Source organism: Sus scrofa, chromosome 13 (genome assembly GCF_000003025.6).
Source record: "Sus scrofa isolate TJ Tabasco breed Duroc chromosome 13, Sscrofa11.1, whole genome shotgun sequence".
In the NCBI taxonomy this organism is placed as follows: Eukaryota; Metazoa; Chordata; class Mammalia; order Artiodactyla; family Suidae; genus Sus; species Sus scrofa.
The window spans coordinates 89,365,705-89,381,096 of record NC_010455.5 but is presented as its reverse complement, the minus strand read 5'-3'; the positions used below and the strand labels follow the sequence as shown (position 1 = coordinate 89,381,096).

The 15,392-nt window shown below is 39.0% G+C and overlaps 1 protein-coding gene across 6 annotated transcripts in view; it reads right to left on the bottom strand.

Annotated features, from left to right (window-relative positions):
- Positions 1-15,392, bottom strand: part of HPS3 (HPS3, biogenesis of lysosomal organelles complex 2 subunit 1) — a 48,674-nt gene that overhangs the window by 28,406 nt on the left and 4,876 nt on the right. For all 6 annotated transcript variants that reach the window (XR_002337452.1, XR_002337455.1, XR_002337453.1 and 3 more), the window contains 4 exon segments: positions 6,203-6,694; positions 5,470-5,641; positions 5,281-5,366; positions 264-456 (listed from right to left, as the gene is read on the bottom strand). Coding sequence is in view for 2 of the 6 variants with exons in the window: in XM_021068173.1 (XP_020923832.1) it covers positions 264-456; positions 5,281-5,366; positions 5,470-5,641; positions 6,203-6,694 (943 nt within the window). In the remaining 4 variants the exon portion in view is untranslated.

Genomic DNA, 15,392 nt, shown 5'->3' with positions numbered 1-15,392 from the left:
CATGAAGAACCTTATACTTCATTAGAAAGATTCCCATCCAGTCTAAGAAACTAAAACAAGGCAAGCCAGAATCTAATCTCTGACATTGGAAAGGCAGGGATGGACTATTTAAAAAAAAACAAAAAAACAAAAAAACAGATCATGTAATTCATTTACAATGCTATATGCTGTTTCACCTAATTCTCATCTAAAGATTTAGAAAGCACCTTAAGAATTTATAGAAATATAAGTGATTCAAAAGCCAGCAAGTGAGTGGAACATACCTTGTGATGACATGCAAAAACTGTGGTGTGAGCACCGCCTGCTGAGACTTCTCGGGATATTGGTAGACTGACATTAATTCAACAGATTTGACAACCATGTACAGATAGCCCACATGAGGTAATGAGAAAAAACAAAAGAGACTCAGCAACTCTTTTTCCTGAGATGAACTTTTTGTATCAGAAGTAAGAGACCCTGGATGACAAAATGAAAAAAAAAAAAAAAAAAAACCATGAAACCAGTAAATAAAGGGAATCAATATTTTAGCTTTTCTACGCAAAAAAAATGGATAAATGGATAAGAACAGAGGTTGCTTAGAGGAAGCTGCTCTTTATACAAGAATGCCAATAAAAAAGGAAAAAAGAGTGGTATATTTAGAATATCACTATTTTGGAGTTCCCACCATGGCTCAGTGGTTAACGAACCCAACTAGCATCCATGAGAACATGGGTTCAATCCCTGGACTGGCTCAGTGGGTTAAGGATCTAGTGTTGTCGTGAGCTGTGGTGTAGGTCAAAGGCATGGCTCGGATCCCTCATTGCTGTGGCTCTGGTGTAGGCCGGCAGCTGCAGCTCCAATTCGACCCTACCCTGGGAACCTCCATATGCCACGGATACAGTCCTAAAAAGACAAAAGTCCCGTCATGGCGCAGTGGTTAACGAATCCGACTAGGAACCATGAGGTTGCGGGTTCGGTCCCTGCCCTTGCTCAGTGGGTTAACGATCCGGCGTTGCCGTGAGCTGTGGTGTAGCTTGCAGACGCAGCTCGGATCCTGCATTGCTGTGGCTCTGGCGTAGGCCAGTGGCTACAGCTCCGATGGACCCCTAGCCTGGGAACCTCCATATGCCGCGGGAGCAGCCCAAGAAATAGCAAAAAGACAAAAAGACAAAAAAAAAAAAAAAATCACCATTTTGAAAACCCTAATAAATTAACAGATCCAGGTAATAATCATCAATGGTTGTAAACTTCACAAAAGAGCCAACCTGCTACTACATACCTTCCAAGAGAACTCAACACTACTTGTGGTACCAAAGGAAAAAAAATAATCATGATCATCCACATCTGTTCAAGCCTGTCTAGACCAGCACTGTCAATAAAAATATTATGTGAGCCACACATGCAATTTAAAGTTTTCTAGTTATCACTTTAAAAATATAAAAATAATAATAAAAACAGACAAAATGTTAAAAATGCATTGTACTAATCCAACATATCCAAAATATTATTTCAACCAGAAATCAACAAAAACTTAGTAAGATATTTTATGGGTTGTTTTTGTTGTACTGAGTCTTTAAGATCGAGTGTGAACTTCACACTTATAGCATATCTTAACTTAGATTAATCACACTTCAAAGTGCTCAACAGCAATATATGACTAATGGCTACCACACTGAACAGTGCTGCTTTAGAACACAAGGAATTACAGAGGATACAAGAACATGTTAGAAGTTCCCATTGTGGCTCAGTGGTAACAAACCTGACTAGTATCCATGAGGATGTGGGTTCGATCCCTGGCCCTGCTCAGTGGGTTAAGGATCTGGCATTGCGGTGAGCTACGGTGTAGGCAGCTTAGATCTGGCGTTGCTGTGTCTGAGGTGTAGGTCAGCGGTTACAGCTCCAATTCGACCCCTAGCCTAGGAACTTCCATATGCCTTGGGTACAGCCCTAAAAAGACAAAAAAAAAAAAAAAAAGAACATGTTAAATGTCACTGGGATGAGTCAATCAGCAATATTCAGGCTGTGGGAATTTCTAGAGTAATATTCAGTTTCTTGGTAACTAAATTGCAAGGAAAAGAGAAAGACAGAAGGCGGCAGAGGCTACATATTAAAAGCGATGTAATATAGCGATGTAATATAGTTCTATCTCTTGGGATAGAACATGATGGAAGATAGTACCAAAAAAAGAGAAAGTACATTTATGTATGATGGGTCACGTTGCTGTACAATAGAAATTGATAAAACATTGTAAAACAAATACACTTTAATGAGAAATTTTTTAAAAAGAGATGTAAAAGACATAGGAACCATCACAATGTATGACACTTGGACTCTGATTCAAACAAACAAATTGTAGAGAAAAATTTTTAGACAATCAGGGAAATTTGAACAACTGACTTGTATTTGATGATATCAAGGTATTTAAAAAAATGTTTAATAGTAGTTTGGGCTTGTTTATTTTTTAATGATTTGATTTTTTCTGGGTTTAAATAAAAGAATCCTTTTCTTTTAAGAAACACATGTTGAAATGTTTATGAATGAAATGATATAAACTCTGGGATTTGCATCAAAATAATCTGGCTTAGGACTAAGGGTGGTTATGAGGCAACACTGTTGAAGCTGTATGATGTAGTACAATAGTCTATTGTACTATTTTCTCTACACCTATGTGCTAGAATTTTTTTTTTTTGTCTTTTTGCCTTTTCTAGGGCCACTCCCATGCATATGGAGGTTCATATGCATATGGAGTGGTCGAATCAGAGCTGTAGCTGCCCACCTACACTAGAGCCACAGCAAAGCAGGATCCAAACTGCGTCTATGACCTACACCACAGCTCACCGCAGCACTGGATCCTTAACCCACTGAGCAAGGCCAGAGATTAAACATGCAAACTCATGGTTCCTAGTCGGATTCATTAATCACTGAGCCATGATGGGAATTCTTAGAAATTTTTCATAATGTTTTTAAAAAATGTATAGCTCTGGGAGTTTCCTGGTGACACAGGTTAGGGATCTGGCGTTGTCACTGCTGTGTCTCAGGTTCAGTCCCTGGTCCTGGAACTTGTACATGCCATGGTTGTGGCCAAAAAAAAAAAAAAGTACAGCCCTGATTAATACTCTTCAAGGACACCCATTAATAACAGAAGAAAGTTCAACTACTACACTCTCCACAACCGGCCCAAAGCAACTGGTCCAGTTTTTACTTCTTTTTCTTTCCTACACACAGCTGTGCTCTAGTCATACAGAGTTGGTCACCAATTTCCAAACACACATGATGATTTTACACCTTGTACATAGTTTCCCTTATGTCATAGCTTACTAAAATCTCCATCTTCTAAAAACTATACTGATCCATCATGGATCAGCTCACATGTGCACTACCCATCCCCTCATCTGTCCGTGAAGTAAACACTCACTAGATACCTACTATGTGCCACTGTTCTAGGCTCTGGGGATACACCCTGCACAAGACAAAGTAACTGCATTCTTTCTAGTGAGGGGTGTTGGGGTGGAGAATAAACAAATTCTGCAGTATGTGCAGAGGGAACAGTTTAAACTGAGAAGTTAGGAAGTCCTCTGTCGTGAAGTGACACTGGAGCTGTGAGTTGAAGGCCTCAAAGTCATCAGTCATGCAAAAGCTCTGAAGGAAGTACGTGCTAAGCACTGGAAGAGATGATAATGGGTCTCAGGCAAGAGTGAACTTGGCATTTCAGAGGAACAGAGGAAAGCCACATGGATAGAGGTGCAAGCAAGGTGAGTGGGACAAGATGAGCTCAAAATCAGGGTCATGGAGGCCATGGAAAGGATTTGGGCTTTTGTTCCAGGTGCTATGGAAAACCACTAAGTAAACAGCTAACCCTCGAACATGACTGAGGGCCCTCTGGTCTCCAGCCTTGTGTTCCACCTCCCTCTCCCTTGCTTCTTTCAGTTCCTCAAACCAAGATTCTCCCTTGGCCACATCGCCGTTGCTGCTTCCTCTGTACCAACCCTATCCCCAAATCAGCCCTCGTTCACTCTGCAGATCCTCTTTCTCAGGAACACTTCCCTGACCCCTGGATGAGGTCAGGATCTTTGTTATAGACTCTCAAGGCAGGGTTTTTCTCTTACAGGGCACTCATGTCAGGGTGTTAACTGTACACGCCTTCTTGTGATTATTCCATTCATGTCTGCCTCCCCCTTCAAGATAATAGGCTCCATGAGTGCAAGTACCTTACCTACATTTGCTCATTGTTAGCTCCCTAGTATTCAGTACAATACACAACATAGTAGGTACTCAATAAATGTCTCTCAAAAGAAAGAAAAAAAATTAATAAAGGTTAAAAACACATTTAGTCAAAATATTTATATCCTTCCTAGGCAATACCTAAAGATCAGGACTAAGTAACTAAGTACTGAACTCAAGAGTGATTCCTTTTTTTTTTTTTTTTTTTTTGCCATGCCTGAGGCATGTGGAAGCTCCTGGGCCAGGGATTCAACCTGTCCCACAGCAATGACAAGGCTGGATCCTTACACTCACTGAGCCAGCAGGGAATTACCAGTGATTCTTAATCTTGATTGCCCATTATATTCCTGGGGAGGTTATAAAAAATGTTGATGCCCAGGCTGCAGAGCTAACCAATTAAGTCAGAATCAGTACTGAGAGACTGGGCATCAGTATTTTTCTTTTTTTTTTTTCTTTTTAGGGCCACATTTGTGGCACATGGGAGTTCCCAGGCTAGGGTCTAACCAGCCTACACCACAGCCACAGCAACGCCAGATCTGAGCCACATCTTCGAACTACACCACAGATCAGGGCAATGCTGAATCCTTAAGTTACTGAGCAAGGCCAGGGATCAAACCTACATCCTCATGGATACTAGTCGGGCTCATTACCACTGAGCCACAATGGGAACTTCCTGGGCATCAGTATTTTTAAAAGCATCCAAGTAAGGCCAATGTACAGCAAGGTTGAAAACCACTTCTCTAAATGGACTTCCATTCAGTTTACATTTCCTCACCTTGCTTACAAAGCCATGATAAGCAGTTCTGCCAAATAACCTGGCTGGAACTCTAATGAACCTCGGCTATAACAGGGCAATATTCCTTTGGGGGCCTAGTGACCACTTCAAAAGGGACATGTCCTCCCCATGGCTTCTCCTAGAGGTCACAACTTCCCTTTCTAGTGCTGACAGTTATTTGCTAAGGAACTTGCCCAAGGCCACAGGGAGACTCAGTGAAAGAACCTATCCTACTACTCACCCCAGGCTCCCCTCTCAGCCCAGAGCCTTTTCACCTCACAGCACTGCAGCACTGTCATACTTACCTGTCTGGTAAATGGGCAGCAGCTGAAGTGAATGTAACTTGATGTCATCAGACAAAACATAGGATGAAATATCAGGAGCAAAACGTCTGTAAGTTTGAAGAGAGAGAAAGGGAGGGAAAGATCTGATTTCCATATACTATACACAGGTAATCATATAGTAAATGCTGATGAATAAAAAGCTTCCAATACCTATAAAGCAGGTGCTGAACATGGAAATATTTTATTTTCTCATCAGCTAATCCTGTTGACTCTAGTGTAACAGATATTCCAGACTGTTCACTTTTTTCACCAAGAAGTTCCATGGGCTTTTGGCAGATAACAAAATCATCTGACTCAATCTGCAAAGTTTCATTACTAATACCTTAAAAAATAAAATTGCAGAAAATTTTTTAATATTCCAAGTACTCCCTGAATGCAAATTCCAGGTACTCACAATAACCCCCCACCAATTAAACAGACCTATAGTTATTCTATCTATTTATATACACATACACCTCATGTATTTCCTAGGGCCTTTAGCTTTGAAAAGTTTTAGTATGTGCTCATTTATTCCTCAAAACTGTTAAAGTACAATGGGATAGTATCATCATCCCCATTTTACACATGAGGAAATTGAAATTCAGAGATGGTATTCCCACCCAAGGTCATTCAGCTAGTACATATGAGCATGGGGACCAGAAACTCCTCAACTAGCAACAGCTGTTTCCTTATTTTCAATGTTAAGTATATGCTGGAATACATTTACATATTACAGAATAAGATGTGGGCAACCAGATCATCAATCCAAATCCCATGCATTAGGAACAACTAAATCTATAAATACTGTGGCTTGGCGATATACATCCTGGAGCCCCTCAAAGATTGTCAGAACTCAGTTTTCTCTACACTCAAAACAAGAAAGTAAGCTGAATTCATTATTTACCTTCTGCCTGTTTCATCGGCTTTTTGGTCTTCTGTGGATGGTGGTTAACATTCTCTCCACCTTTCGGGTCTGACTCCAGTTTTAGGATTAAGACTTCTAAGTCTGACATGACAGCGACATACCCAACACAAAAAGAAATTTCAATAGGGGTGATATTATCTATGTGGATAATTAAAGAACGTTCAAAGTTCAATACCGAGCATTCTTCATTAATGATCTGATACTTCAAACTAAATAAGACTAACTTATTTGTGCAGCCAACAAGAAGGTCTCCTTTCACGGGACAACAGGAAATGCACAAGGGGGCCTCAGAGAGTGGCATTTCCACAATAGACATCTGGTCTCTGAAGGTTTCACTGAAGGGTGCCTCCACATTATGTCCAACCATTCGTATACACACTCGGGAGTTTTCCGTCCTTTTACTTCTCCAGTTCACATAAGCACGTAGAAATGTAGCTTTGTTTTTCTCTTCAATTGCTACCAAATAGTCTCCTGAGAAGGAAATAAGATTATACTTAGGATTTGTATTTAGAAACAATCACTTACCTTGCACACCATGAAAAGGAACTATAATCAAATCATAGCATGAGTGTTTGAATTAGACTGGAACAAAACTCTAAGTAACAGGATCTTAGGTATATTTTTAAATGACATTAGGCATTTAGGTTCTGAAATACAATCTCTCCCCATTTTCATGTCTTAAGATAACCCATTAATTATTGTTACAACTTACAGAGAAATTTTATGTTTTATTCCTATACTAGCTCTCTTATTGTAGCTCTGAATCCATAGGTCTAACAAAGCTGTCCTAACATAAAAGAGTTCAGTTATCAGTGTGATGTTAAAATTAGGTATAAATTAAGGAACTCTGAAGAGGTTAGCAGAACTTACACCACAACCCCACCCCTTCCCACAGAATTCACATCTCCATATCAACTCTGAGAAATAGGATTAAACTGTACATATTAAATAAAATTTAATCCAAGTGAATTTTCCCTTAATTGTTGATTTTGTTAGATTTTTTAAAGTACCAAGTAATTTTGTAATTACTTTTTGTTGTGAGAAGTCAAAGTGATAAAGAGGTACATAATGATCTCTCCTCTGCAGTTTGATCCATGAGGAGCCAGTGTTAACAGGCACAGCCTGGTGTGTGTCCTTCTAAACCTTCCTCTCATATAAACATAGATCACAGAGTGGTAGTTTGTCGTTTGGTTTTTACCAAAATGGAATCACACCAAATACATGTACGATCTGAAAATTTTAAAAATTACCAATATATTATCAAATGATTACCAATATATCTTTCCCTCCAGGTTAGATACAGTATCTTTTCAATATCTGCAAAATATCCTTTACATAACATGTGCCATAATTTATCCAACAATTCCCCTATTGATATACTACTTCCAAGTATTTCCAGGGTTTTTTTTTTTTTGCCACTATACTTTATTCTATAATAAGCAGACCCATATCTATATTTATTTACTGGGGGTTAGTTTCAATGGCATAGATTCCCCAAAGTGAGAATATAGGACCAAAGGGCTGGTACATTTTTAATTTTTAATAGATACTGGTAGATTACTATCTCGATTACGTAATAGAGATTCATGTTGCCACCAGCCCTGTTTAAACAGGCCGGTTTCCCCACATCCTCACTGCCACTGACTCAGTGTGAGGGAGAAACATGAACTCTCATGGTTATTATAATTCATATTTTTCAGACCACTTATAAAGCTGATCATCTTATCCTATATTTATTTATCCACAAATAATTTCTCTTCAGCAAGTTATCCACTTTTTTATTAGACTGATTTATCTTTCTTATCAAGGAACAGCAGCTCTCTAAGTAAAAGTGATATCAATATTTTGTTGGCTCTGAATAGCAAAGCATTTTTGGTCTATAGTCTGACTTTTGACTTTGCTATTGTTTAACTCTGTATGGTGTCTCTTACCATATAATTTCTATGTAGTCAGATATGTATCTTTTTTTCTCAGCTTCTAGGTTTCCAAACTTGCTTAAACAGTGTCTTATGTCCTCCAAATTACATAAACACACTCTTACATATTCTATGTTAATTTTTTTAATGTAAATTTTTAATCTTTAGAATCCTATGGCTTGGGGTAGGGGGATAAGTCAGGGTTCTTACAAACATAGAACTTACTATATGCTAAACATCATTAGGTAAACAAGCCCCTGTCCAGTCAAGCGAATTGAAATGCTGCTGTTAGCACACTAACTTCCCCACTACAGATGCAGCAAGCAAGCCGGGCAGCTTGTTTTTGCAGACACTCAGTGGGCGTACCAGGCCCTCCTCTACCAGAATGAGCCAGCCTTCAAGAGGTCCCAACCTTCCTCTGATGCTGGTTCCTCTGATGCCACAGAGGTGGAGCCTGCACCTGTTCTCCCCCCAGAGATCTTGGTGGAAGGCCTAACCATGCCCAGCAGGCTTCATACGTTTGCTCACTGTTTCAATGAAGTAGTTTGATGAAGTTGGGGGCAAAAGATGCCTTGTGTCATCTGCCTTTCTAGAAGTTCCTCAATAAATGTATTTTTAAAGTTTTTTTATTGTAGCAAACTATAACTTAAATGTTACCATTTTCACCAATTTTAACTGTACAATTCAATGGCATTAAGTACAACTACATTGTTGTTCAACCATCACCACCATCTCTATAACTTTCATCTTCCCCTGACCTCTGTATCCATTAAACAGTAACTCCACCTCCCCACCCTCTGTACATGGCTTTTATTATTTACATAATACAATACAGCATCATTACTGAATAGCACGATTATGGCAATACATAAATGAACTATCTGTACACATCTGCAGATCTAACTCAGACCTAAGGTACAAAAATTGAAAGCAAAACTAGATGAGTTAAGAATAAAAATGAAAACTAGGATTGAACACTGCAATAAATCCAAAGTACTACCTTGAGTATACAGACTCTGGCAACCACTATTCCACTTTTTTTTTTTTTTTTTTTTGTCTTTTTGCCATTTCTAGGGCCGCACTTGGGGCATATGGAGGTTTCCAGGCTAGGGGTCTAATCGGAGCTGTAGCCACCAGCCTACACCAGAGCCACAGCAACATTCGGAGCTGTGGCCGCCAGCCTACACCAGAGCCACAGCAACATGGGATCCAAGCCACGCCTGCAACCTACACCACAGCTCATGCAAACGCCGGATCCTAAACCCACTGAGCAAAGCCAGGGATTGAACCCGCAACCTCATGGTTCCTAGTTGGATTCATTAACCACTGAGCCACGAAAGGAACTCCTTTTTGTTTTTTTGTTTTGTTTTCTTTTATAATTTCTTGTTTTAGAAATTATATAAAAAATAAATAAATAATATTTATTTTTTTTTGAAGGGCCGCACCCACGACATATTGAGGTTCACAGGCTAGGGGTCTAATCGGAGCTATAGCCGCCGGCCTTCACCAGAGCCACAGCAACATGGGATCTGAGCCGTGTCTGTGACCTACACCACAGCCCACGGCAACGCTGGATCCTTAACCCACTGAGCGAGGCCAGGGATCAAACCCGCAACCTCATGGTTCCTGTTCAGATTCATTAACCACTGACCACAACGAGAACTTCCTCCATTTTCTGTCTCTATGAATTTGACTACTCTACGTACCTCATGAACTGAATCATACAATATTTTTCCTTTTGGGTCAGGTTTATCTCACTTAGCATAGTGTCTTCAAGATTAATTTGTTTTGTGGCATGTGTCCGAATTTCATTCCTTTTTAAAGCTGCATGGACATAACATTTTGTTTATCTGTCTATGAACATTTGGGCTGCTTTTACTTCTTGGCTCTAGTGAAAAATGCTCTTTACCCTGGTGTACAAACATCTGTACAAGTTCCTGTTTTTACTTATTCTCTGTATATACCCAGAAATGAAATTGCTGGATTATACGGTAATTCTATGAATTTTCTAAGGAAACTTCATACTGTTTTCTGTAGCAGCTCTATCATTTTACATTCCCACCAGCAATATGCAAGGCTTCCACATCCTCATCAACACTTCTCCACATCCATTTCTCCACATCCTCATCAACACATGCTACTTTCTATTTGTTTTGATCATTGCCACCCTAATGCGTATGAAGTGGTATTTCTCTGTAGTTTTGATTTGAATTTCCATGATGTCTATTCAAATCCTTTGCCCATTTTGAATTGGGTTGTTTTGCTGTTGTGGAGTTACAGATGTTCTTTGTATATTCTGAATATTAATCCCTTATTGGGGATATGCTTTACAAATATTTTTTCACATTCTGTGGACTGCCTTTTCAATCTGTTGATAGTGTCCTTTGATGCACAAACTTTTTAATTTTGATGACCTCTAATTTTTCTATTTTCTCTTCTGTTGCCGGTGCTTTGGTGTCATATTCAAGTTACAAAATGAATTTTAAAACTAAGAATAGGAGTTCCCATGGTGGCTTAGCAGTAACAAACCCAACTAGCATCCATGAGGATGCAGGTTCAATCCCTGGCCTTGCTCAGTGGGTTAATCATCTGGTGATGCTATGATCTGTGGTGTGGCTGGCAGCTGCAGCTCTCATTCGGCCCCTAGCCTGGGGACCTCCATATGCTGCAGGTACAGCCCTAAAAAGCACACGCACACACACAAAAAAATTAGAAATATTTGTGAAGTTCTCTTGTGGTGCAGAGGGTTAAGGATATGCAGTTGAGTCTGCAGCAGCTTGGGTCACCACTACGGCATGGATTGGATCCCTGGTCTGGGAACTTCCACAGGCTCTGGGCATGGCCAAAAAAGAAAACATAAAAATATTTTTTAGTTACAATAAAAGCTTTTAACTCATATCTATAAATACATGCCTATTTCATTGGTAAAGTCTATATAACTATATACAATTTGCAAACTAGAGATAATACCTATGTTCTCTTATGTTTTCATATTAATAACTTGTTTTATAATTGATAAACTAGAACTTGCTTAGTATGTCTATCTGACAAGCTTTTAGTTCTCTCAGTTAATTCTTATAACAGCCCTTCAAGACATTATCCCCTTCTCCATTTTATAGACCAGGAATCTGAGGCTCAAATAACTGAGGTAACTTGCCTAAGGCAACAGGCAACACAGCCAACAAATGCCAAGCTGGGACTTAAACCTGGATCTAGTTAGCTCAAAAGCTGAAGTTCATTCCCCAATAACACTGTCTCAAAATGTTTGAAAGAAAATATAAGGAGTTCCCATCGTGGTGCAGTGGAAATGAATCCGGCTAGGAGCCATGAAGTTGCAGGTTTGATTCCTGGCCTCGCTCAGTGGATCTGGTTTGCTGTGAGCTGTGGTATAGGCACAGACACAGCTCAGATCCCTCATTGCTGTGGCTGTGCTGTAGGCTGGCCGCTACAGCTCCCATTCAACCCCTAGCCTAGGAACCTCCATATGCTGTGGGTGCAGCCCTAAAAAAGAAAGAAAAGAAAAGAAAATATAAGTTTAGAGGATTCTGTGCAGGTCATAGCTCTTTATAAGAGAAAGTAATCAAACTTTTTAAAGCATTATGTAGCTAGGGCTTTATTTTACAACAGCTTCCTGTCTTCATTAAGTAAATTTAAAAATCACTCTTATATTTACCCTTAAGCTGAGAGTCACTGATTAAAAAAAAAAAAAAAAACCAACAAGGAAACACAGGCCTTAATTGATCACTAGACCAAATAGACTTAACTGATCTCTACAGAACTTTTTACCCCAAAGCAGCAGAATACACTTTCTTCTCAAGTGCACACAGAACATTCTCCAAAATAGAGCACATCTTGGGCCACAGATCAAGCCTTGGTAAATTTTAAAAAATTGAAATTATTTCAAGCATTTTCTCTGATCACAATGCTATGAGACTGGAAATAAACTACAGGAAAAAAACAGGAGTTCCCGTCGTGGCGCAGTGGTTAACGAATCCGACTAGGAACCATGAGGTTGCGGGTTCGGTCCCTGCGCTTGCTCAGTGGGTTAACGATCCGGCGTTGCCATGAGCTATGGTGTAGGTTGCAGACGCGGCTCGGATCCCGCGTTGCTGTGGCTCTGGCGTAGGCTGGCAGCTACAGCTCCGATTTGACCCCTAGCCTGGGAACCTCCATATGCCACAGGAGCAGCCTAAAGAATTAGCAAAAAGACAAAAAATAAATAAATAAATAAAAACAATCAGTGGCAATTTAAAAAAAAAAAAAAAGAAAGAAAAGAACAGCAAAAACACAAACTCTTGGAAGCCAAACAATATGCTACTAAACAACCAATGCATCATTGAAGAAATCAAAGGGAAATTAAAGATAGAGACAAATGACAATGAAGATACAAAAATCTAAAACCTACAGGACACAGCAAAAACATTTCTGAGAGGGATGTTTATAGCAATATATTCATCTCAGGAAAGAAGAAAAAATGCAAATAAACAACCTAAACATCTAAATAAGGAAGAACAGACAAAGCCCCAAATTAGTAGAAGAAAAGAAATCACAATCAGAGCATAAATTAATAACATAAAGACAAAGAAAACAATTGAAAAGATCAATGAAACCAAAAGTTAGTTCTTTGAAAAGATCCACAAAATTGATAAACCATTAGCCAGACTGACCAAGAAAAAAGGGAGAGGGTTCAAATCAATAAAATTAGAAATGAAAGAGAAGTTATAACTGACACTGTAGAAATACAAAGGATCATGAGAGACTACTGTAAGCAACTATATGCCAATAAAATGGACAACCTAGAAGAAACGGACAGATTCTTACAAAGGTACAACCTACCAAGACTGAACCAGGAGGAAACAGAAAATATGAGTAGACCAATCACAAGTACTGAAATAGAACATGTAATTAAAAAAATTTCAAAAAACCAAAATCCAAGACCTGATGGCTTCACAGCTGAGTTCTACCAAACATTCAGAGAAGAGTTAATACCTATTCTTCTGAAACTTTTCCAGAAAGTTGCAGAAGAAGGAACACTCCCAAGCTCATTCCATGAAGCTACCATTACCCTGATAGCAAAACCAGACAAAGATACCATTTAAAAAGGGGAAAATTACAGATCAATATCACTTATGAACACAGATGCAAAAATCCTCAACAAAATATTAACAAACTGTATACAAATATACATTAAAAAGATCATACACCATGATCAAGTAGGATTTATCCCAGAGATGCAAGGATTCTTCAATGTCTGCAAATCTATCAATGTGATACGCCACAATGGCAAACTGAAAAATAAAAACCATATGATCATCTCAACAGATGTAGAAAAAGCTCTTGACAAAATTCAACACCCATTCCTGATAAAACTCTCCAGACAGTGGGCATAGAGGGGAACTACCTCAATATAATAAAAGCCATTTACGACAAACCCACAGTTAACATCATTCTCAATGGTGAAAAACTGAAAGCATTTACACTAAGATCAGGAACAAGACAATGGTGTCCTCTTTCGCCAATGTTATTCAACGTATTCTTAGAAGTCCTAGCCAGGACAATCAGAGAAGAAAAATAAATAAAAGGAATCCAGACTGGAAAAGAAGTAGTAAAACTATCACTGTTTGCAAGAGTTCCCATTGTGATGCAGCAGAAACAAATCCACCTAGGAACCATGAGGTTGCAGGTTCAATCCCCAGCCTCACTCAGTGGGTTAAGGATCTGGCCTTGCCATGAGCTGTGGTATAGGTCGCACACACAGCTCAGATCTGGCCTTGCTGTGGCTGTGGCATAGGCCAGGAGCTACAGCTCCAATTCGGCCCCTAGCCTGGGAACCTCCATATGCCATGGGTGTGGCCCTAAAAGCAAAAAAATAAATAAAAATAAAAAATAAATGAGTGCTGGGAAAACTGGACAACTGCATATAAGAGAATGAAATTAGAACACTGTGTAACACTATGCACAAAAATAAACTCAAAATGGATTATACCTAAATGTAAGGCCAGACACTATAAAACTCCTAGAAGAAAACATAGGTAGAACGATCTTTGACATAAATCATAGCAACATCCTTTTGATCCAAATAAAGACACAAATAAACCAATGAGACCTAATTAAACTCAAAAGCTTCTGCACAGCAAAGGAAACCATTAAAAAATGAAAAGACAACACAAAGAAAGGGAGAAAATTTTTGCAAATAACTCAACTGACAAAAGTTTAATCTCCAAAATATACAAACAACACATACAATTTAACAACAAAAAAACAACCCAATTGAAAAATGGGCAGAAGATCTAAACAGACATTTCAGCAAAGAAGACATACACATGGCCAGGCACTTGAAAAAATGTTCAGCATCACTAATTATTAGAGAAAGGCAAATCAACACTATGAGGTACCACCTCACACTGGTCAGAATGTCCATCATTAACAAATCAACAAATAACAAATGCTGGAGAGGATGTGGAGAAAAGGAAACCCTCCTACACTGTTGATGGGAATGTAAATTGGTACAGCCACTATGGAAAACACTATGGAAATACCTCAGAAAACTAAATGTAGAACTAGCATGTGACCCAGCAATCACACTCCTGGGCATATATCCAGACAAAAATTTCATTGAAAAAGACACATGCACCCATATGTTCATCACAGCACTATTCACAATAGCCAAGACATGGAAACAACCTAAAAGCCCATCGATGGATGAATGAATTAGGAAGATGTGGTACATATATGCAATTGAATATTACGCGGCCATAAAAAAGGACAAAATAGTGCCATTTACAGTAACATGGTTAGAACGAGAGACTCTCATACTGAGTGAAATAAATCAGAAAGACGGACACCATATGATAGCACTTATATGTGGAGTCTAAAATTTGGCACAAATGATCTGCCTACAAAACAGAAAAGATCATGGACATATAGGACAGACTCATGTTTGCTGGGATGGAGGGGGAAAGATTGGGATGAACTGGGGAGTATGGAGTTAGTAGATGAAAACTCTTGCATTTGGAGCGGATGGGCAATGAGATCCTGCTATATAGCACAGGAAACTAAACTCTTCCTTTTATGTAGCAAGATCATAAACTGGTTAACACTAATACCAGATTAAGAAAAAGGTTGTACTCCTATGACAAAACTGTTATCAGAAGGCAGAAAAAATACACGATCCATCAAAATATGTTTTATGACTTTAGAAAAGTCAAGGTATGGTAGGGCTTGGGGGGATGTAACAGACACACTAGGGCTCT